Below are 24,075 nucleotides of genomic sequence, written 5' to 3'. Positions count from 1 at the left end.
GACTTCTGACACCTGCGTACATTGTAAATCTCGCTGGTGCTGAATGAACTCATACAGTGTTCATTCCGGTTCCATTTGCTCCACGCAGAGTTACGCTGGGAAGAAATGCAAGGTGACAGATTTGCTTTGAGCGCGCATAAATCCAAAAATCAACGTCTGAGCCGAGTCTAATACAAACCCCAGAGCTTTTCACTACTCATCTGTCTCGATCCACGCGGTGACATGAGGGGAACGGAGCCAAAGGGTGACTCTACACATTGAAACCTACGTGAGGTGAAATTCCACACGGCTTCTTAGTTCTCTGAGTGAGAGAAATGCAGTGTAAGTAGAGAATTTGGGCAAACTAGTCTTAGTTCATCAGGGAAGACGAATTTCCCTCATGGAACTAGTAAAATGCACAAATAAACGACTAAATAAATAAGTCATAACCAAATAATAACTAAGGAAATAAATACATGTATGTTTTTGAAGACAGAGGGTGGATGAACGCTGATTTACACAGTCGTGTGGAAAAGTTTGGGCGAATGACCTGTTTAGTGGTAGCGGAAACGAGCTCACCCAGAACTCCTTCTGCACGTTGAGATATTGGAAAAGAATAAAACATTCAATGCGGGATGTGCACACAGTTAGAGCACATTTTAGTTTGCGTTTGTTCCCAATAAGTTCAACTCCAGTGAACAGTGAGCACTAATGCTGTTTTATATGTTGCTGCTGTCTGAACAAACCCTCAAATATCCATTTCAGTCATTTTTCAGTTTTTGGCATAATTTGAAAATGCCTGTTGCCCTTTATGTTTTCTGTCAATTTCATGATGAATGGACCAACAGAAATGGCCCAAAATGACTTGTAAAAATGTCTGGTTCCATTGACTTACATTAAAAGTAAAGTATGTTTCTTCCTTTATCTGTAAAGTTACCATTTTGGAGATGTGAGGTTTTGATCCGACAGCAGGGATATCTTTCTTCTCTGGATGTGTTAATAAAACATGCTTTTTGACTGGGGGGGCGTTCAAATTTTTCCATACCACTGTATTTAGACAGGCACACTGCAAAAAGATGAACAGGCTACCCTCCTCGTTAAAAAGGACTTGTGAAGTGCTCCATCCAAAAAAGGTAAACAAATAACCCCAGCTTGTGTGAGTTTAATAAATATTTTGGAAAATCGGATTTCCAGACGGAGAAGCGTGATTGGTCACTCCAGAGAACACGTCTCCACTGCTCTAGAGTCCAGTGGCGGCGCTTTACACCACTGCATTCCACGCTTTGCACTGCGCTTGGTGATGTGAGGCTTGGATGCAGCTGCTTGGCCATGGAAACCCATTCCATGAAGCTCTCTACGCTGTTCTTGAGCTGATCTGAAGGCCACATGAACTTTGGAGGTCTGTAGTGATTGACTCTGCAGAAAGTCGTTGCTGTCGTTCCCAATCGCTTCCACTTTGTTATAATCCCACTGACAGTGGACTGTGGAATATTTAATAGTGAGGAAATTTCACGACTGGACTTGCTGCACAGGTGGCGTCCGATCACGGTACCACGCTGGAACTCACTGAGCTCCTGAGAGCGACCCATTCTTTCACTAATGTCTGTAGAAGCAGTCTGCAGGCCTAGGGGCTCGGCTTTATACACCTGTGGCCATGGAAGAGACTGGAACACCTGAACTCAGTGATTTGAATGGGTGACTGAATACTTTTGACAGTATAATGTATAAGAGTGTGCATATGTTTTAAAGCAAACAATTACTGATGTTCTCAAAGTATTGACTTAATTTTACAAAATAATGATTTAGTCATCATCATCTTCCTCGCCGTTAACTGTGTAGTCCAGATGGGGTCGCAGTAGCAGTTGGGAGAGCAAAGAATCCCAGACAACCCTGTTCCCCTGCATCTTCCTCCAGCTCATTCCCAGGGACTCCAAGCCGCTCCCAGGCCAATTTGGAGATATAATCCCTCCAGCAGGTCCTAGGACGACCCCGGGGTCTCCCCTCCACCGGGAGGCATCCAGGGGGCATCCAGATCAGATGCCCGAACCACCTGAGCTGGCTCCTCTCAATGCGGAGGAGTAGCAGCTCTACTCCGAGCTCCTCCCGGGTGGCTGAGCTCCTCACCCTGTCAGTAGAGTGTAGCCGAGGCTCATTTCCACCACTTCTATTTGCGATCTCGTTCTTTCGGTCATCACCCACAGCTCATGACCACAGGTGAGGGTCGGGATGTAGACCGACCGGTAAACTGACTGCTTCACCTTATGGCTCAGCGCCTCTTCACCACTACAGACCGCATTACTGTTGCCGCCTGTCCCAGCCTGCGGCCGATCTCACCATCCCTCTCCCTAATGATTTAGTGTCTTGTGATAATGACTTAGCTTCCCAAACTATTGACTTACTACATTGTAATAATTACTTTTCTCAAAATATCAACTTTCTATCTTGTAATTGTGATGTAATTACCTGAAATAATTACTTTATTTTGACATAGTATCTGAAAGAAATCTTGGTTGAATTTCCAAATTTTAGGACAAAAGAATGAATTAGTGTAAGATATTAAGTCAACGGCATCATTTTGGCAGAAAAACAGAAAGAGAAAAAAAACGAGAGAGGTTATTTTCCTCCTCCACCTCGGGTGACTGTGCCTCTTCTGAGCTGTTCACTATTCACATGAGGAAGATGACCTTAATGACTGTAGTCTGGGATCATTCTTCGAGAATTATCCAACATTTCTGTCCTTATTCACCCAGCAGAGCAAATACAATGAGGAAAAAAAGTCCTTCTACATGCTTTATGACAGGAAAACTACATTCGCAGTGACCTGCTGGTGACCCTCCTTGACTGGGAGCTGGACACACTGGGGCTGAAGAGCGCCAGTAATCGATTGACCCCTGCGGTGCCCTTTCTTTAACAGTGTTTTGACAGCTAGAACCTTGTGCAGAATGTCTCCTAGACTTTCTCCACCCAGAAAAGGCACCGAACGCTGTGCAGTAACAGCATTTAAACCTTTTGTCTTCTTCAAAGTCCCACAGAGACACACAAAGCAGTGCATTCTCCACAATAGAATTTCTGTTCTTACACTTTACAGAAGACAAAACCTTTTCAACACGGAGGGAAACCGGTGGTTTGATGGAGCTGTTCACATTCACTCATTTGCATATGTCTATTTCATTCTCAACCCTGTGACGCTTTATGAAACCGGTAGTTCATTTTCAAGGCGACGTGTGAGATTTAGCATACCGTGCGTGAGAAATGTGATGAGTTAAAAACATACAGGCTGTTTTTTTTCCATGAAAAGTGAGGATGAGGAACGTTAGTGCTGCGTCTGGTGCAGGTGTGAATTGGATTTGCTTGAAAACAGAAAGGCAGTGTTAATCCCGTAAGCAGGGCTGGACTAGGTTTCCTAGACCACCCCACGACAATATAGCGACCCCCAAAACCGCAACAACCCCCTCTTGTGACTAAGCCTGCCACGCTATATGGACAAAAGTATTGGGACACCTACACATCACACCTATAGGAGCTCTTCTGACATCCCATTCTAAATCCGTAGGCATTAATATGGAGTTGTTCCCCTTTTGCAGCTTTCACTCTTCTGAGAAGCTTCTACAGGATTTAGGAGATTGTCTTTTTTGCCCATTCATCCAGAAGAGCATTTGTGAGGTCAGACACTGATGTTGGACGAGAAGGCCTGGCTCACAATCTCTAGTCTAGTTCTGGTCTGTTCTAAGGTGTTCAGTGGGACTGAGGTCAGGGATCTGTGAGGGCCAATCAAGTTCACCCAATCATGCCTTTACGGACATTTCTATGTAGAGGGGTTCAGTACTGCTGGAACAAACTGTTCCCACAAAGTTGGAAGCATACAATTGTCCAAAAGGTCTGCTGAAGCATTAGGATTCCCTTCACTGGAGCTAAGGGGTCTAGGCCAACCCCTGAAGAACAACACCATAGCATTATCCCTCCCCTCCCAAACTTTACAGCTGGCACAGCCAGGTAGGTAACATTCTCCTGGCATTCACCAAACCAAGACTTGTCCATCACACTGACAAACAGAGAAGCTGATTGGTCACTCCACTGCTCTAGAAACCAGTGGCGGCACTGTACACCCCTCCATCTGATGCTTTGCATTGTGCTTGGTGATGTAAGGCTTGTATGCAGCTGCTCAAGAATGGAAACCTTCAGCACTCACCAACCCGCCCTGTAACTTTGCATGGTCTGACACTTCATGGCTGAGTGGCTGTGGTTTCTAAACGCTCCCATTATTTAATAATACCGCTCAAGGCTTATCGTGGAATATCTAGAATGGAAGAAATTTGGTGAAACTGACGTGTTGCAGCGCTGGCATCCTATTACAGTACCACGCTCAAATTCATTGAGCTCTTTAGAACGACCCTTTTATTTTACGAGGCAGACTGCATGGCTATGTGCTTGATTTTATACACCTGTGGCAACGGCACTGAACAAAACACCTGAATTCAGCGATTAAGACGTGTCCCGATAATTTTGTCCATATAGTTACAGTCAGCGGAGGCATATATTCAAACCACGAGTGTGAACACGTCAAAGATGCTGTAACTTGGCTGAGAACTGGAGTGACTGCTGGTTAGCTAGTTAATGGTACATATGATGGTACATAAACGTTGAGCTAGCCTTCTGTTGCTTTAGTGTACTGAGTGAACTGGCTAACCTACCCCGTCTGTGCAGACTGGCCGTGGGCCAAAGGTTTGTCTGTTAATTGTGGCTCTGTATGGTCTTGCACTTTGAGGAGGCTCCTCCATCTCCACCACAGTTGGTAACAGTCGTTATCAGCATTTGCATAACAGAAACCCATTCGACTCTACCAGGCATATCAAGATTACTGCAGCACCGCTCTAAGAAGTGAGTAGACATGCTTACAGTGGAAGTGGGAACGCATTTTCCATTGTGGCCAGAGTGCCCCTTTAATTCTTATACAACGAAACCGTGTCCGGCTACCTGTTGGTCTTCACGATTGGTGTGGGCAACACACAGGTCAGCTTCCACCCAAACGAGGCCAGCGACTGCAGGAGAGGGATGTAGTCCGACTTCACCTGCACTCCCTGTGTGAAACACAAACACACAAAACTTCATTATTCCTCAGACACGTTTGAACAGACCGAACTGCTGGAAATGAGAACCGTGAGGATATCAAAGGCGGTGAATTCTGAAAGAGACTTTAATCAAAGGGGAATACGATCTGGGCTTCTTTTCATTGCGGCTCATAAAGACAGATGTTAATATAAAAGATGTATTGTAAGGATGCTTCACAAATAAAATTCGGATCTTATTCAGAGGGCTGAGTTGTTTTGAGTGTTTAGAGACGCTGTGAGCTTCGGCTGGTGAGCTCATCTTGATAACACAGGAAAAGCAGTGCGGTTTAACTGCACCCGCCACAAAGGAAACCATGTCGCGTGTCAGCCTGGCACTCAGTCACTCGCAGACGTGCACACGAAATGATGGTGCTCACACTTATGCACCGCAGAACACTGTCACAGATATGCATGTATGCACGCAGACAGATGCCGTTCTCCTCTGATAACTGTAACGGTCCCAAAGCTAGAGCTGCTACTTCCACAGCTGATTTATGGGCAGTTGAGTATGTGCTTATAATGGGAGGTGCAATAGAATGAAAAGGACTGCTACACTACATTGTGCTCATATAACCAGCGGGGGGCGATATGATGGTATATTATCAGTATCACGATGATTTACGCCAAGATGCTTTAGACATCATGAGTATCGTCAGTACTTCTACAACAACTGCATGAATCATGAGGACAGGTTTTGTTGGAAACAACAACCACAACAAAGTAGAGTGACTATAATCTAATATAAACCAATCATCTTATTTTATTCATTTATTTAACGACTGTTTGATGTTCCTCAATTTTGAACATGTCTTATTCTTCTTTCGGCTGCTCCCTTTAGGGGTCGCCACAGCGGATCATCTGCCTCCATCTCGCCCTATCCACTGCCTCCTCTACTTTCACACCAACCATCTCCATGTCCACCTTCACTACATCCATAAACCTTCTCTGAGGTCTACCTCTTCTCCTTCTACCCGGCAGCTCCATCTCCAACATTCTTTGCCCAATATATCCACTATTCCTCCTCAACACATGTCCAAACCATCTCAACCTGGCCTCTCTGGCTTTATCTCCAAACTGCTCCACCTTCACCGTCCCTCTGATCTGCTCATTTCTAATCTTGTCCATCCTCGTCACTCCCAACGAAAATCTCAGCATCTTCATCTCCGCCACCTCCAGCTCAGCCTCCTGTCTTTTAGACAGAGCCACAGTCTCCAAACCAGACATCATAGCAGGACGCACTGCTGTCTTGTAGACCTTCCCTTTCACTCTTGCTGCTGTCCTTCTGTCACACATCAGCCCCGACATCCGTCTCCACCCACTCCATCCTGCCTGCACCCTCTTCTTCACCTCTTTTCTACACTGTCCATTGCTCTGGATGGTTGAAGTCATCCACCTTTACGACCTCTACTCCTTAATGTATATATAGCCTTTGATAAACGTGGCACTGCAGTTTTGCTGGGGAATCAGGCTTTTTCCAACTTGTTGACATGGTAATAATTTAATACAACGTCAGAAAACTGAAATATTATGACTCTGTGTTCACACTGGCAGTGGTGCGGTGCTACAGGTGCGGCTGGAAATCATTCATTTTCAATGAGCGCTGGCGATTTTCTGCAACAGGAGGTAGCGCGAACATTGGTGACGTGAAGTGGGCGGAGTCAGTGTCGGGACCAAGTTGAACAAAGTTTAACTCTATGCAAATTAGCAGTGAAGCAACATGGGAATTGAGCAGGATGGTACGTGTTTTATCTCCACCACAGTGATGTGGTTTTTTCGCTCGTTTGGCTCCGATATGTTTGTTTCTGGTGCTTTCGCTGCAAATAGACAGAATCAAAAGAAATTATTCTTTCATTTTAGTCAGTTTTGCAATGGAAATTATAGTTTTAAATATCGCCTCGATGTTTCTTTTTTCCAAACTGTAGATTTTATTATTATTACATTACTATTATATTATTAAAATATATTCATACAGACCGATTTTTTTCACTACTAGTTTTGTCTTAGTTAACTACAATAACCCTGATCAGTGGAACTATGGCAACCAGAGGTCAGCTAGATTTCAGAAACACAGTCAAGTGGTGACAGTGATGCTATATTTTCGTTATTTTGCCTGGCCTCAACCCAAACAGTAAAAAATGATGGTTGAAAACGTTGCACACTTTTTGTTCTTGCTGGCAGCTTCGTGAAGCAGAAGGAAATGAGCCATTTGAGAAGCTGCAGTTTACAATGTTCAAAATAGTCTTACTATTTTGGACGCAACGTTGTGCTTCACATCACAGTTTGAATGTTTGTAGAGGTCTGTCATGCGTTTGAACCCAGCATTTTGCATCATAATTTAACTGTTGAAGACCACTTTTTAAATATTAGCATACATCTTTGATTGTCCTACATTATTTGATATTTATCTTAAACCAAGAAAAATAAGTCATGGTACTAAATATAAGTTCTTAATTGTGGCTGGCCTAATGACATGTTGATGAATTCAGCTACTAGAGCTGGCTAGATTAAGTATGCTAACTCAGCGACTCTTTCTGGCCAATGCTAAGAAGATTAAGGTGGAGTGGAGTAAAGCGCCGCCACTGGACTCTAGAGCAGTGGAGACGTGTTCTCTGGAGTGACCAATCACGCTTCTCCATCTGGAAATCCGATGGACGAGTCTGGGTTTGGCGGTTGCCAGGAGACGGTACTTGTCTGACTGCATTGTGCCGAGTGTAAAGTTTGGTGGAGGGGGGATCATGGTGTGGGGGTGTTTTTCAGGAGTTGGGCTCGGCCCCTTAGTTCCAGTGAAAGGAACTCTTAAAGCTTCAGCACCAAGAGATTTTGGACAATTTCATGCTCCCAACTTTGTGGGAACAGTTTGGGGACGGCCCCTTCCTGTTCCAACATGACTGCACACCAGTGCACAAAGCAGGTCCATAAAGACGTGGATGAGCCAGTTTGGTGTGGAAGAACTTGACTGGCCTGCACAGAGTCCTGACCTCAACCCCATAGAACACCTTTTGGATGAATTAGAGCGGAGACTGTGAGCCAGGCCTTCTCGTCCAACATCAGCGTCTGACCTCACAAATGCGCTTCTGGAAGAACGGTCAAAAATTCCCATAAACACTCCTAACCCTTGTGGAAAGCCTTCCCAGAAGAGTTGAAGCTGTTATAGCTGCAAAGGGTGGGCCGACATCATATTAAACCCTATGGATTAACAATGGGATCTCGCTCAAGTTCATATAAGTATGAAGCCAGACGACCGAATACTTTTGGAAATGTAGTGTGTGTGTGTGTGTGTGTATATATATATATACAGTTCCCAAAAGCAGTCTTGGAACACTCTGAATACAGTATATGTCTATGTATGTTTATTTTTTACATTACAGGCTAAAGTCATCATTTGCTCATTCATATCCCTCCAGTAGTCGCCCGGCACATGCCGTATGTTCTGGGTGGTCCCGCTTTTTTTTTATATATATATATATATAGTACTACATTAGAAAGAACCGTGCTTTTATCTCAGTGGCCCACACACTTAGCAGCACATCGGGAACTGTCCCGCATGCCTGGGTGTAGGCCAAAGGCTGGTCTGGATCTATCAGGTTCCTGCACTGCTTTTGAAGAGGCTCATCCATCTCCACCACAGTTGTGAACAGTTGCTATCATCATTTGCATAACAGAAACCCATTCAACTCTACCAGGCATAACAACCCCCCATCTGTGCCTACAATACTACTGGGGCACCACTGTAAGAGGTGAGTAGCCAAGTGATCTTGGGACAATCTCTGAATACAAAATCTGTCTGGTTTATTTTTTTTAATTTGCAAAATAAAGTTACGATTCATTAATTCATATTAAAAAAAGCTGTGCAACCTACAATGACGACCGCCATTAAAAACTTAAATTAAAAGACAGTAGTGGAACAAGCATTAGTGTCTCTTTCCATTATGTAGGTCAGTTTTTTTAATATTCTGTTTGTTAGTATTTTTTGCATGTCCCTTTGTTTGGATGGCAGGTTAAAGTCTTCTAAGCATGGAGTGCAAGAGCTCATACAGCTGATTCTCAACCAGTCTTGCTGGATTTTCTCTTTTTCTCCACCACTTCAGTACATTTACATTTGACTTTGGGTTTTCCGATGTATCTGTAATCTGTCTCACCTACATTGTATTACCAAGAGACACTATATTTGGTCAGACTAATTCAACTCATTAACCCCTAAAATGACCAGGGCTCATTGGCAGGCCCAACGTTTTATTACACGCTTCTGTAACTAAGAACAGCGCAACCCGTTTGCATTGAAGTCCCTGTACTTACTGAATACTAAGCCTTAGTATATAATAAGCCTGAGATTTTAAGGGGTTAATTTTGCAAAGCAATTAATTTTGGATCGACTATGTTGGACAGTGGCTTTCCAGGATTTGGAGATCCCTGGTCTGAACATGACGTGTGCCCACATTTGCTTTAGTGTCCCAGTATTGCTTTGGAAGTAAAACGGGGGGGGGTCAGGTGGAGGTCATCTAGACTCACGCCCTCTTTATTAAAGAAAATGCTTCTTTAAAGAACCATGAACACTCAAAGAACCTTTTGCACAAGGGTTCTTTGCACCATGGGCTCTTCAGATTGATGAAAAATGTGCCGTGGACGGTTCTACGTCAAGGTTCTTCAGGAAAGAAAAAGAACCATGAGCCTATTGTCGCAAGCTTAACATTGTAACAGTAGAAGAACCTCTTTGGGTGCTATACAGAACCCTTTTCCGAAAGGTTCTATACAGATTAATCTACAGCACATTCATTGATTGATCTAATGTATATCAATAAATGTTTAATATAACTGAAATAATGTTCATTTGAATGTTGAATGTTTCCATAAAAGCACAGATTCCACCATGAATGATCAAATGAATTCATTCTCTAAAAAACAAGTGATGGACAAGACTAATTTTGAGTGTAGTGAATATGAATCAGTGAGGGAACCCTGAGAACATTGCATGTGTTGTGGGCTCCAAAATGCACACATGCACATACGCTATATGGACAAAATTATTCGGACATCTACAGGGGCTTTTAAGGCGTCCCAATCTAAATCCACAGGCATTAATATGGAGTTGGTCTCCCCTTTGGAGCTATAACAGCTCTTCCGGGAAGCTTTCCACAAGATTTTGGACTGTGTCTTCTTGCCCATTCATCCAGAAGTGCTTTGGTGAGGTCAGACACTTATGTTGGACGAGAGGGCCTGGCTCGCAGTCTTTGTTCTAGTTCATCCTAAAGGTATTTGATGGGGTTGAGGTCAGGTCTCTGTGAGGGCCAGTCAAATTCTTGTACACCAAACTCACCCAGTCAGGCCTTTATGGAGGTGCTTTGTTGACCAGGGCTCAGTCATGCTGGAACAGGAAAGGGCCATCCCCAAACTGTTCCCACAAAGTTGGAAGCGCAGTTCTCCAAAATGTCTTGTTATGCTGAAGCATTTAGATTTCCCTTCACTGGAACTAAGAGGCCTGGGCCAACAACCCCGTACCGTTAGAGCCTGACTTTAGCCACAGAATGACATACATCATGCTCGATGACTGAGATTCAATTCCAATGGTGCAATGTGGAGCTGAACTTTGGGGACCACTGAGCCACAATTACAACATCCCATCTAGCTGAGTCGCCCTTTTGCCCGGACTGGAGCACATAGTTGTGGGCAGTGTGGTAAACGTCTGAGGCAGACTTCAGAGGCTTCGGGGCCCTGCTGGAGCGAGTCTGGCTATTTACATTGGCTTGAGCTGCGCTGGTTGCCCAGAGGGAGTGTAGATAAGGTGAGGAAGGGTTTATATTGGACCCAGGCCAGTGGAGCACTGCGTATTAAAACAGTCAGGCGCATGAGCTAAGGAGAACTGTGGATGCCTTCTTAAACGCCTTTTCATCGCTCTTTCACCAGGGTGGACAACGAAGTACAGCAGAAGAAAACCAGAAAGGGCAAAAATGCCCATGAGCTAAGTTACTGCTAGAAGCAAGTCAGCGCTGATATGTGGATTAGAAGTGCACACCGCCAGTTTTTGGGATTTTAACTCCACTTAATTTAAGGTTTAATCCCATTTCACCCCTCGGCCCTCTGTTTTGCACATTCACGCAAAGGGCAGGGTGTCCTGATTTTAGTTGAGATAGAGGAGGAGGGCGAAGTGTCAGGGCTACATGGTCCTCCAAACTGAGGTTTTTCAGAGACTCCAAACAGAGAGTGATGAGCGAAAAAGAAAAACCGATAGGACGGCGGATCAAGAGACCAAAGAAACCCACAAATGTGAGGCTTTTCTCTGTTAAAAGTAACAATAGCCACTGTTTCATCTTATTTTAATGTCATTTCAACGTATTAGGGTCCTTTTACTAATAATCATCATAATCATAATATCATAATAATCATAAAAAATCATTAATAATATGCTAACGTCTCGGTAGCTGGCTAGCTAAACTTCACGTTCCACCTTAAATAGTCCAGCCGTTCTGGCACCTCAAGCGCCAGAATGTAACTGCTGCTCCATTTAAGGTGGAACAGGAATATTTGATAGAGAATCTGGTGAATATCTGACTTCAGCTTCACATCACTGAAGAATTAGGGGGGTGATAATAAATAACTGCCCCCCTCTTTGAAGGCGTATGATCCCTAAATGTAACTAAAGCCCAGCAGTGAGGAGATGAACTTTCCCCTCCTCTGCTGTCCCTGCAGACGGGCAGGGTCGCCTACAGAGCGGCGCTGGTAGCTGTTAATGAAGTGATGCTCTTTTATTTGAGGCTCCCATTTCGAAGGGAAAGATCTCAACAACTAGGTGACACTCGAAAACAAGGGGTAGGGGTAAAAATAAGAAATGGGATTGGGCCTAAACCAAGAAAGCACCAGAGCTGCTGGTAAAGTGACATAGCAGAGATTAAGCCATCGTAAACATTTGAGTATCTATGGATTATAGTGATGAAAATTGTTATACGAGTGATGGAAATTATGCTCATTAAACATGATGAGGGGTGGAGTGACGTCCCGAGAGAATCATTACTGTAGTCAGAAGTCACCAGCTGTTATCTTGTTTCTCTTTTCAGGAGGCTGACGTTGGCTTCATATTCACCGGCTTCTGGTCCACCTTAAGTGATGCTGCAGTTACCTTAATGGTGTGCCAGTGCCAAAATGTAACTGCCATTCAGCAGTGCCACTTAAGGTGGAATGGAAATTTGAATAAGAAGTTGGGAAATATACACAAATTGTAGCTTCATCTTCTTTTCCACAGCGTTTTATGAAAAAATGTTGGTTGTTTTTGTTGTAGTACCAGGCAGCATCGTTTAAAACGGGAAATTATGCAAGATCACGCCACTCAAACTCTTTTCTGTATTACACACTCCTGGCATCAAAATTTCCTCCAAGCATTTCGACTCTTAGAGCCATTGGCCAAGAGTCGACTCTGTTTCCCAGACATCGTAGAATTGATTCCTTTGGAATTGACTCACCATCATTAATCTAGATAGAAAGATACACATACAAGACATTTTTGTAAGTGCAAGATTAGTTTTCAGAGGCTCAAAAAAGGTTGAGCTCAATGTTTAGGTCTCAAATCCATGAAGATATGATGATAACAGTAGGTAATTGCAGATTCATCCAATTGGGGAAATGGACAGAAATCACAACCCACATTATAAAATGTTCTTCAGCGTTTTGAGTGCAATTACACATTTCCGCCAGAGAGGTCTCCAAATCCTCAAAACCTCCATAGTGTAGCTAAAAAAATTAAGGTTTCTTTCTGATTTTGCATTCATAGGGGTACAATTTAGGACTCGTGTCATTTTGTCAATCTTCTATTTCATTCGACATTGGTCAGTTTCTGACCTCAGGACTGCTGTAGACCACATGCTATTTGCATGGTCACAGCGGTGACCCCAACATGATGGTTCCATGGTCTTGTTGCAGTGTGGCCGGGGCTTTTTACACATCACTGCTAGGTTGAGAGAGGTCCAACACCCAAAAATATCCAGACGAGAGGGGCTTTGTGGTCACTGATGAAGGTCTTGAGAATGGGCTAATACAAACTGCAACACATGGACTACAGCCTCTAACTGTACTCAACCAGGGTGACACTCCAAGGGGTTTCTATTAAAGTGGTCTTTGAACATCAGGACCTTGATGTCTTCCTCAAAGACACGTCTAGATGCACACGGGTAATAAAGATTGACCTCTTATGATGAAGTTACTGTGGAAACTCCGATAAGAAGAGATCTACTTATTCCTTAGTAACTACAGTTTCAATATTTTCAGCTGGAGAACCTCTGACCTCAATCAGACGTCTATTTTTCTTCTGAACCGCTCTATCTTCCCCCTTTGAGTTCAGTAGGGTATATCCGGATGTGGACTCACACAGCGAGAGCGAAAATTGTTCTTTGAAAATGTGGGTCACATGTTTTTTTCTCACCTCTGCAGGAGTCAGAAAGGATACCATTGCCAAAGGACACGTTTTAATGATCTTTCTGTCTTTCTGATATCACACTGGCCCGACGTCTGAAACGACCTTCAAACTTCACTTTCCGCTTGTATGACAGAAGCACAAATTAGAGATGGGCTGACTCTTTATAAGTATAGTCACGCATGGCAGGACTTTTCAAACAGGACCAGATCTTACAATGCACAAATATCTGAGGGCCAAAATAGTTTCAGGTTTCAACTCTCAAGTTTTGCACAACATGTCAGGACATTTATGCATTGAAATGCTTGTGGTGAGGCTCAGATAGTCACTCTACAGACAGTAAATAAGTAAAAGTAAAACATAACTAATTGAAGTATATCACTCAGTCATTTTAAACTTTTAATATCAAACCACCTACAGACAGCCTGCACCTGTTTTAATTAATCATATTTATTCGTAACTTTTATTTTTGTGTTAGTTCTCCGTAGTTCTTTATCTCTTTTTATTTCTTTATTTATTTCCTCTCATTTTATTTTTAAGTTTTTTTTATCATTACTTTTTTTTTTAAATTTGTGATATTGTACTATTACCTTACTAATTTCTTATCTATTTTTGATCTTAATTTCTTACCATTTAAATCTCAAGTTCTATTTTTATCTACTTTTATCTTTTATTCACTGTTATTTAAAATTTTCTTTTAATTTAAAATGATTAAATGTAGTTATTATTTTCTTTGTCATGTCAATCCCTGTTTTTTGTAAATGCTCGGCTACATTGAAAATGAGGGTTGCCCTCAATGTACTTCCGAGTCAAAATAAAGGTTGATTGATTGATTGATTGATATTAAATGTGCACAATATAGAGACCATATACATTTTAAAGTGGCTTAAGTGACTCGGTGTTAAGGTGTTATCGTCCATAGCAGAGATGATATGATATAATAATGATACTGACAAAGTGACTGACCCACATCTTCACAGCTTGTTTAGAAGCTGGACAGCCTGTGGGTAGAAACTGATCATTAACCGAATTATTAATCAGAAATGATTCAAAATATTATGTTTTCAAAATATCAAAAATACAACCATGCAGAGCAAATAATGGAACTGAGAGACTTGCTGGTGATCCATTCTGAGAATTTGATGACGACCCCTTAAACGTGTACAACTCTGCTGCCAGAGGAGTGACGGCACGTACAGTGTGACCTACTGTGTTTCCTATCACTGTATAAAAGATGCACGAGGCTTCTTTTATTGCTGGATTGCTCGTTCAGAGTAAATTGGATCAGTGAGTGCTTATAACAAATTATTGATTTGTTTGTTCAGAGTATCAATAAAACATGTCTAATGTATTGAGTATAGTCAAATCCAAGTGTTTACTTTTTCAAAAATATGTGTGAGACGAACCAAATAGAAATCAAAATTTTCAGTTTTATGGGATCACTTTCTTTACATATCAAATAAACACAGTGATAGAATTCAGAAACTGCTTTATTAATTATTCATAAACATTATTGCTCAACCTTAAAGGGTTAATATTTACTGAACCGCTGAATTTGCTTTGATAAAAAAACTTGATGCTGTCAGACTCGGTGCTTTAGTTTCTCTCCTGAACATTTACTGTAATGTTCATGCTTTGTTTCATGTCTATTGATCATTGCAGTCTCTTGACATATGAGGACACATTTGGTTCTTAAAGGAAAAGTATTCAGATTTCTCTCCGTTCTCAGTGTTCAGGTTGCGCTTTATGGCTGTAGTCTTAACTAAATGCCACCATCAGGTGAAAGGAAGAACTGCAGTGTATTGTCTGGTGGGCCACTTACAACACTCTATAACAAAAACCACGGGCCGCTTAAAATCTGTCAGTGGGCCGCGTTTGACCCTGTGTCCAGACTTTGGACACCCCTGACGTACGCATATCATGCAAGGCTATGTTTAACACGTGCCCCCTCTGTGACTCCGGCCTTCAAAGAATCTTTATTGGCATCCTGGTGTCACAACTTTGGGCCAAATCTAATCTCAGATCTAATGTGGTTTCCTTGGACTGATAAGGGGTATTGCATTTCCCACCACAACACAGCTTTTGTATAGCTGCGACATACTGTACTGGGCTAATAACATTAGAGCTGGTAACTTTCCTCTGTCTGGCCGTCGGAGCTCAGAGAACCTAAAGCAATATTGCGGTGGAAATCAAATTTACACAGTTTTCCTCCTTACCCTGATCAGCCGAGACATGTTGGGTGTCTGAAGTTTGCTTCTTTAGTTTTGTACTGGAGCCTTGAGGCTAAAACAATGGTGGAAGCTTTTAGCCACCAGGTTAAAAAGTGGGAGAACCTGCATGACTAAATCATCTGCCATATGCAAGTTATTCTGTAATATCAGAAATGCAATTTTGACATCTTCTCATGTCAAGGAACCCTTTTTTTTGGACTTTCAGTTACATGTTGGTCCTTCTAAAAAAACCAGATGTGTTATTCGTGTCAAGTGGGGCAGTCGTGGGCTGGAGGTTAGGGAAACGGCCCTGTGACTGGAAAGTTGCGGGATCGATCTCCTCTGCTGACGGTCCGTGACTGAAGTGCCCTTGAGCAAGACACCTAACCCCCAACTGCCCCCCCAGGCCTCGTGGGTAGAGCTGCCTAGTGGCAAGTGTGCTCACTGGCCCCTAGTGTGTGTGTGTGTGTGTTCACTAGTGTGAATGTTTCACTGCATGGATGGGTTAAATGCGGAGGTCTAATTCCGCAGTGTGGAAAACACCGCTGGCTGATGGTTCTGAATTCTAGTCCAGGTTTATTTATACAGCCTTTTTGCAACAGACATTGTCGCAAAGCAAATTTTGAGAACATTCTGGGTCCCATGAGCAAACCAATGGCAACAGTGGCAAGGAAGAACTCCCTAAGAATGAGAGTATTCTGCATTAAAATACCGAAAAAGGGAAAAGCAGGTTGAGCAATGGCTACGATTAAATAAAATAAAATATGAATCAATTAAAAATGTATTTTGACCTAGGGGGTACCAAACGTTTGCCTACACCTGTAGTAGTGGGCTGTGTGGCAAAAAATCCCAGTAGAATTACACAGTAAAATTAAGTATAGGGTGGCCCAGAGGGCAGGGACTGGGTTCGATTCCCCAATTGGGCGACCAGAGTCAGGAGATGCTAAACTGGCCCTAAGTATGACTGTGAATGTGTCTGCCCTGTGATTGACTGGCGACCTCCCCTGGGTGTTTCCTGCCTTCCACCCAGTGAGCACTGGGATAAGTTCCAGCAGCCCCACCACCCAGAAGGATAAGTGGTTTAGAAAGTGTTTGTGTTTATTAAGTACGCGTCCTTGCATCTACACTTTTTGTCCATTATACCATATAGGAGCACTTTGTAGTTCTATAACTACAGACTGTAGTCCCTCTGTTTCTTTCTTACGTTGTTAGCCCCCTTTTACCCTGTTCTTCAATAGTCAGGACCCCCACAGGACCACCACAGAGTATTATTTGGGTGGTGGATCATTCTCGGCACTGCTGAGTGGTTGTGTGTTAGTGTGTGCTGCGCTGATATGAGTGGATCAGTGGAGTTTTTATCACCACCACTGTGAACAATTCTGACTCGCCATTTCACGTGAACCACTCACAGTGACTTTATTTACATCTGAGCCATTTAATTATACAGACGTTTTTTAAGAATGGGTGGAATTCCCCTTTAAAGGCCCAAATATGGGCCCCACCTTGGTATTTTGTAGTAGCTGTCAAATCATATATAGAAATCACTGAATCATGAGACTTTATCGTTCCCTTTTTAAACATATTTAATCTTTATTATCGTATTTTAAGGTCACTAACAATAGTAAGTCTAGGGTTTTAGTGGGTTTCAAGAGTTGATTAAGGCAGCGCAGCTACACTGCAGGGCAGCTACGCTGAAGGTTGAGCTGATTAAAGAGAAATACTAACGTGGCACCAGTAGCAAAGCGTTAGATTTCTCCGCAGATGCACCAAGACACTTCAGAAATATGAACGCAATCTCCCTTTTTTGTGAGGAAAGCACAGATGCAGAAGAAAATCACTCCATGAACACAGATTGAATTCTGAAAATGTAGCCTTTGGACGCCTCAGGCAGACAGTTTCATTTTTAGTAGTCTGCGGATTTATTCCAAAGATATCTCCAGGCCCTGCTCTCGCTGTGTTTATTAGCAGAGTGTTCGGGAAGCAGGCGTCATAGATGCTGTGGAGGTCATTTTTATGTTAAATGTTGCGATTTTCGCTCCCCTTCGCTTCCCGGAAGCCTGGTGAGAGGACCACACCTCTATCGGAGGCAGAGTGGTGATTACACTCCAAGAAAAGCGTCTTCCTGAGCTCATCAACACCTTTCTAGCATCGGTGGAGGTGAAATGTCAGCCTGCTGCTTGCGAAGCTCCAGGAAAGCTGCGACTTCTACCTCAAACTCCTTCCAGCGGAGGATGTTTCAGCCTTCGGATGCACTTTAAACCTGTTCTCACCTCAATAGTAATCGATCCAAAGTTTGATTACAGCTGTTTTAGCTTTTTAGCGATGAGGCTAATTTAACTAACAAGCAGGGGAGGCGCAGCAAATAGCACTGGACAAACTGCATGTGTCAATCATCACAAATTTACCTCAAACCATGTCGTGTTGTTAGTAAATAGACTTGCTTATAAAATGCACAACGTATTTAGTAGCCAAAAAGAATTTTAGTAGCTAAAACATAGTTAAACGGAGTTTTAATAGCTAAAAGTTTACTTTTAGTAGGTAAAAAGTAGCTATAAAGAGTTTTAATAGCTACATGTTTAGTTTTAGTAGATAAAAACTAGCTAAAAGGAGTTTTAATAGCTAAAAGTTTAGTTTTAGTAGCTAAAAAGTAGCTATAAAGAGTTTTAATAGCTAAAAGTTTAGTTTTAGTAGCTAAAAAGTAGCTATAAAGAGTTTTAATAGCTAAATGTTTAGTTTTAGTAGGTAAAAAGTAGCTAAAAAGAGTTTCAATAGCTAAAAGTTTAGTTTTAGTAGCTAAAAAGTAGCTAACTAAAAATAGTTTTCATACATTTTATAGCTAAGAGTCTGGCATAGAACATCAGAATCAACATTATTCTCTAATAGTCTTGCTTAACAACTTAACAAACTGAGCTATGTGCAATGATTTAGGCCTGCACTTAGCATTATGTTAATTAGATGGGTATAAGATTCCATCAGTTTAGACAGAAACTTGGTCAAAGATTGAGAAAAAACTAATTCTAATCTTTAGCCTATTGGGTTTCTAATACTATGTTAGCACTAAGCTAACACTGGTGAACACGAACATGAACAACATTAATATTCTGGCTGTTTTAGATTAAAAATGAACTTTTAAAGCTTTTTTCTGATGCTTGGAACAGACATGAACATATTTTACCATACCCCGACGCTGAGCTCCCGCTGTTTTCCATTCCTAAGCAATGAAACCTGGTTGGACTGCCCCTCATATACACAGTCAGGGTTGTATCTAGAACATCCAGAAGGCCTAAACATTTTTTCTTACTAAATTAGGGCCCACCCAAAACGTGAGGGGAAATCAAAGCATGATGGCCTGATTCTGCCTTCATTTCCTGATTATGTTTGTTAGTGTTTAGTCTGACAAGTTAGGCCTTCAGTTCATCTCCTGAAGTCCTAACCAATGGGAGAGCTCTACCTAGATACCATTGGGGGAACTTTCTGATGGGACAGTTTTCTGGTGGGTATTTTAAGATTTTGAGCCCTTTTGTTTCCAACTAAAACTGAACAATGAATTAAGAACATTATTCCAATAACTGAAGGGGATGCTGAGATTTTCGTTGGGAGTGACCAGGCTGGACAAGATTAGAAATGAGCAGATCAGAGGGACGGTGAAGGTGGAGCAGTTTGGAGATAAAGCCAGAGAGGCCAGGTTGAGATGGTTTGGACATGTGTTGAGGAGGAATAGTGGATATATTGGGCAAAGAATGTTGGAGATGGAGCTGCCGGGTAGAAGGAGAGGAGGTAGACCTCAGAGAAGGTTTATGGATGTAGTGAAGGTGGACATGGAGATGGTTGGTGTGAAAGTAGAGGAGGCAGTGGATAGGACAAGATGGAGGCAGATGATCGGCTGTGGCGACCCCTAAAGGGAGCAGCCGAAAGAAGAAGAAGATTCCAAAACTGAAGGGCTTAAATACAACAAATCTAACTACAAATTAGCCAGTAGGTATCAATGATTACAGCAATCATTAGATGTCCTCTGAAGGTCCAGAAGGCTCCGAGGGGTCCCCACTGGTTCCATTATCGGTTTGCTATGAAAAAAAATAAAGAAATATAAACCCAGATTTTGGATACCAAACATACCCTGGCTAAACCACTACACGTTTAATAGGGGAAACTATGTAAATGGGATGTTTTGCTGAGCGAGTTCTCTAACAGCCTTTGTTTTTAGACGGTGGAAGTTCGCCGCAAGTCTAATAAAATGTGGTTTAGATGGTTTCCTCCTCAGCGGATCAAAACTAATAAGTACGTTGCCAAGGAGTAAATCTTGGAGGATTGCTCCTCAAGGAAATGTGAAATGGGAGAACATTGGCTGTTCAAGGGGGGAGCGGGGGGGGCGCCTGCTGATAACGGTGGGCCTTCATTGCATTATATATCCAAGGCTGCGTTGTCTATTGATTTTCTTCTGCGACCAAGAATAGAGTGCTTGCTCAATTTGGACTGCATTGTACTCGCATTGAGTGATGCGATGCAACGCGAGGAGCGCCGTTAAAACTGGCACCTCAATCTTTCGTCCTCGGCAGTTCCTTTTATGCAGGTTGTCATTACCATAAAGCACTTCATAAAGAGGATATGGGGACATCTCAAAGGGAAATAAAGACTCCGCTGCATATTGCAAAACAGGAAATGGCGTAGTGGTGGTAGTAGTGTGCTTAAAGCGCACTAGTTTGACTCACTTACTGTCATTTTTTCCGAATCCGCTTCCTTGCCACCTGAATCAAAGCGGTCAGTGATTTCTGTGTTCAGTGTGGCCGCTGGGATAATTTGTCACAAAGTGCATGAAGTGGTCATGATATAAGAAAAATAACTATCAGTGGAATAACATCCTGCACACGTCCTGGTAAAGAATGGGGACCTCAAGCTAGATTAGATTTGAATGCAGCACATCCACGCAGAGCTGGAGTGAACAATGTTAGGACAGTTGCTTTGTGCTCTTAGCCTTAGCCAGTGAGCAATGCCGGTCACGCCACAACACAGAGAGTGAGGTGTGTTGGGGCGAGTGAGGAAGAATGAGAGGTAGACAGAAAGAGAGAGAGAGAGAGAGTGGAGGAGAGATATAGACAGACAGCTGTAGTGAATACGAATGGCAGGTATGGCTACAGGATTAAAAAACTCGATTACTGCGATAGCATCAGAATACACAGCGATTACCACCACACACACACACACACACACACACACACACCCCACATGCTCAGACTGCAACCCCCGAAACCAGCCCAAGCGTGACCAACTTGAGAAGAATCAATGCCGACCCGGCGCAACATCTCATCAGAACAAAACACGTCTGGATGTGGCCCCACCAGCCCCCGGCCCATTAGTGCCACTCAAACAGGTGTGGCTGAACAGAGCTCCCACTCTCCACAAGCTCCCTGTTTGTCTTTCTTTCTTCTTTCCTCTGTTTCTCCTTCCGTGTGAAAAAAAAGCAATTAAAATAAGTACCGTATTTTCCGGATTATAAGTCGCACTTTTTTTCATAGTTTGGCCAGGGGTGCGACTTATACTCCGGAGCGACTTATAGTCCGGAAAATACGGACTTCACGGCAACCGGGAGAATGCGCCACGCTACGTTCTCGGAAGTCATTGAATGGATCAGCAAAGCATGGGCTTCCGTGAAAACCGAAAGCATCCTGCTGGGATTCAGAAAGGCTGGAATAATTGCAAATGTAACTGACGACGAGTCTGACAAAAGCGACGAAGAAGAGGAAGCGGCGCTTCGTCCACCTCCAGAGTTAGCGGAGTTGTTCATAAGTGACACTGAGGATGAAGAGTTCAATGGATTTGATGATTTGGAGTGATATAAACTTTGATAAAAATGGTTTGATAAACTTGTTAGCATGTTCTTTGTTATAGTTTGTCATTGTTATCTGAATAACTGTTCATGTTACGTTAACTTGGATTTTATGAATCCCCCCCCCCCCCCCCAAAAATGCGACTTATACTCCGGAGCGACGTATAATCCGGAAAATACGGTAATCAAAATCCTTTTGCTTTGATTGACCGTTACTTATTGCTGCACAGCAAGAAGGAACCGGGTTCGATTCCCCGGCCGGGCAACTAAGGTCTCCTTTCTGTGTGGAGTTCGGATATTCTCCCCACAATGCAAAGATATAAAGCCAGGCTCATTGGATATATAAACTAATGTGTGTGTGAATGTTTATGCCTGTGTGTCTGCCCTCTGATGAACTGGCGGCCTGTCCAGGGTGTTTCCTGCCTTCCGCCCAATGAGCACTGGAATAGGCTTCAGCACTCCCGTGATCCAGGAGGATAAAGCAGCTTAGATAATGTGTGTGTGTGCGTGTGTGTGTGTGTGTGTGTGTGTGTGTGTGTGTGTGTGTGTGTGTGTGATAATGACTGAACTATCATTACACCACATAAACTTTAATGTTTTTGTGTTGACTGTTTTAAAAGTGGCTTTTTTAGCTCAACAATGCCACTAGCAAACACAGCTTTAAACTTTTTACACACATAAAATCACAATATTCTTCATTAAAACACATAAAATAAAAATATGTGTTTCTGTAGTGACAATTCTTAATTCCCCGCTCTGATTTCATTTTTCGATTTCTTTATAATATTATCATAGCTATAAAAGCTATATTTAGCTTATAATTAATGCCTTGGGTTTGAATACATCATAACAGAATCCTTATAAATAGCCTTAAAATATCTAAGGTATGAATTCTTTTTTTTAATGTTTATATTTATAAATTATATAAAATATATTTTATGTTTATATATTTATAAACATACATGGTCTTAGGCACCCAAGACACATTTTCGAAATCTATGTATTTTTGTATTTTGTGTTTATTTGCTGAGAAAAGTGTTAATATCTAAATAAACAAAATGTATAGAATATTAATTAATAATGATTATATATATATATATATATATATATATATATATATATATATATATATATATATATATATATATATATAAAATAAATAGTGATCTTCTGGATGTCAGTGTGTTTGTTTACCCATCTCCAAGTCTCTCCTCCTCGAGGAAGTCCAGTATTATATGTAGTTAAAAAGCAGCTCCTGGTTTGACCAATCAGTGCTCAGTAAATTGAGCTCATGATGTCATTGATGATATTAACGAGTCTCTGTGGCGGCTGTGAAGGTGTCCAGGAAAAATATGGACCCAAGAAATTCTTGTTACTTTTTATTGTTTTTCTGTTTATTTGAATTATGAATGCGACTTTATTCTAATGTATATTGTGATAAACTCACTGCTGAGGTCCACTGGTTAAACATTAGATGCCTAAAACTTTCACACAGCGCTGTATGTATACAAAAACAAAACATGCCGTTCATCCCAGTCCTTAAAGTGCATATATGAGCTGCAGACACCTGTTTTAAATGAACTGTTTCTGTGATGCCACTAAAACCAAAACATTCACATTTATCGGCCTGTTCAGCCTATAGCAGTTTAGCTCCGCCCATTGGTGCTGAAGTTATAAGGTATGTTTCAGGTTGGATTGCTTTTTGAATGAGTCACAACAATGCACAGGGTCATAAAAACAGCCCGGATAAATGAATTATGACTGCTGTTGGTGCTGGGGAGAGGAATAAATGTGGTTTTCAGGTGGAAAATATAAAATTAACAGTAATTACATTGAACACTACAGTTTTTCAAGAGAAGTGTGCTGTATTCCTCCATGACGAGCCCTTCACAGCTCTAAAAAGTGCAGCATCACTTACATCAATAATGGTCCACTGTTCCACCACGATGGCATCATAGGTTGTGTTTGCGTTGGAGTCTCCTTCCTGGAAGACGAATACGCTGTCTATGACCTTCGGCGGCTGGTCTGCGGGCGGAGAGAAGAGGAAGTCAGAGAGGCTCTCTCACTCAGTGGGGCAAGCAAGGGTCACATGGGTCGTGGGGTCAACTCACTGTAACTAAGCTAACAGGAAACAGCGGTGAAGTCCGGCAAAGCATACTGAAATGAGAGAGCAATGAAGTGAGGGAGGAGAGAGCTAAAGAGAGAGGGAAAGAAAAACAGAGCGAGAGAAAGAGAGAGAGAGGGGGGGGTAATAAAGAAGAAAGTGGAGAAGAAAGACACCTGGGGGTGCCGTTTCGTCTATTCCCTCAAAGCGAAATAGGTCTTTAACTCGTGACAGACGGCTCTAATTAAGAGCGTCCTTACGTTATGAAACATGAATATTGGAACGTTTTCAGTGTCATAAAATAAAGAAGCTGCATGAAGCTCGTTTTCAAAAGGAAGCCATGCGTCTCAGGCGGCTCCCGCTGTCCCCATGCTTGGCCCTGATTTAGAGCCATCGCTGTGTATGCACAGTTAATAAGCTCAGCAGGGCTTTCGGAGACGAGGCGTGCTCGT

General features: G+C 42.4%; 1 protein-coding gene across 2 annotated transcripts in view; it reads right to left on the bottom strand.

Annotated features, from left to right (window-relative positions):
* The window catches only part of LOC108439293 (raftlin), a 150,789-nt gene that overhangs the window by 16,008 nt on the left and 110,706 nt on the right, over positions 1-24,075 (bottom strand). For both annotated transcript variants that reach the window (XM_017717606.2, XM_017717607.2), the window contains exons 7-8: positions 23,438-23,544; positions 4,954-5,057 (exon numbers count right to left, since the gene is read on the bottom strand). In XM_017717606.2, coding sequence (XP_017573095.1) covers positions 4,954-5,057; positions 23,438-23,544 — 211 coding nt within the window. The remainder of the gene's footprint in view (positions 1-4,953; positions 5,058-23,437; positions 23,545-24,075) is intronic.

Source organism: Pygocentrus nattereri, chromosome 24, assembly GCF_015220715.1.
Source record: "Pygocentrus nattereri isolate fPygNat1 chromosome 24, fPygNat1.pri, whole genome shotgun sequence".
Taxonomy (NCBI): domain Eukaryota; kingdom Metazoa; phylum Chordata; class Actinopteri; order Characiformes; family Serrasalmidae; genus Pygocentrus; species Pygocentrus nattereri.
Note: the sequence above shows the minus strand (reverse complement) of the source record. Positions and strands in the feature narration are given on the sequence as shown.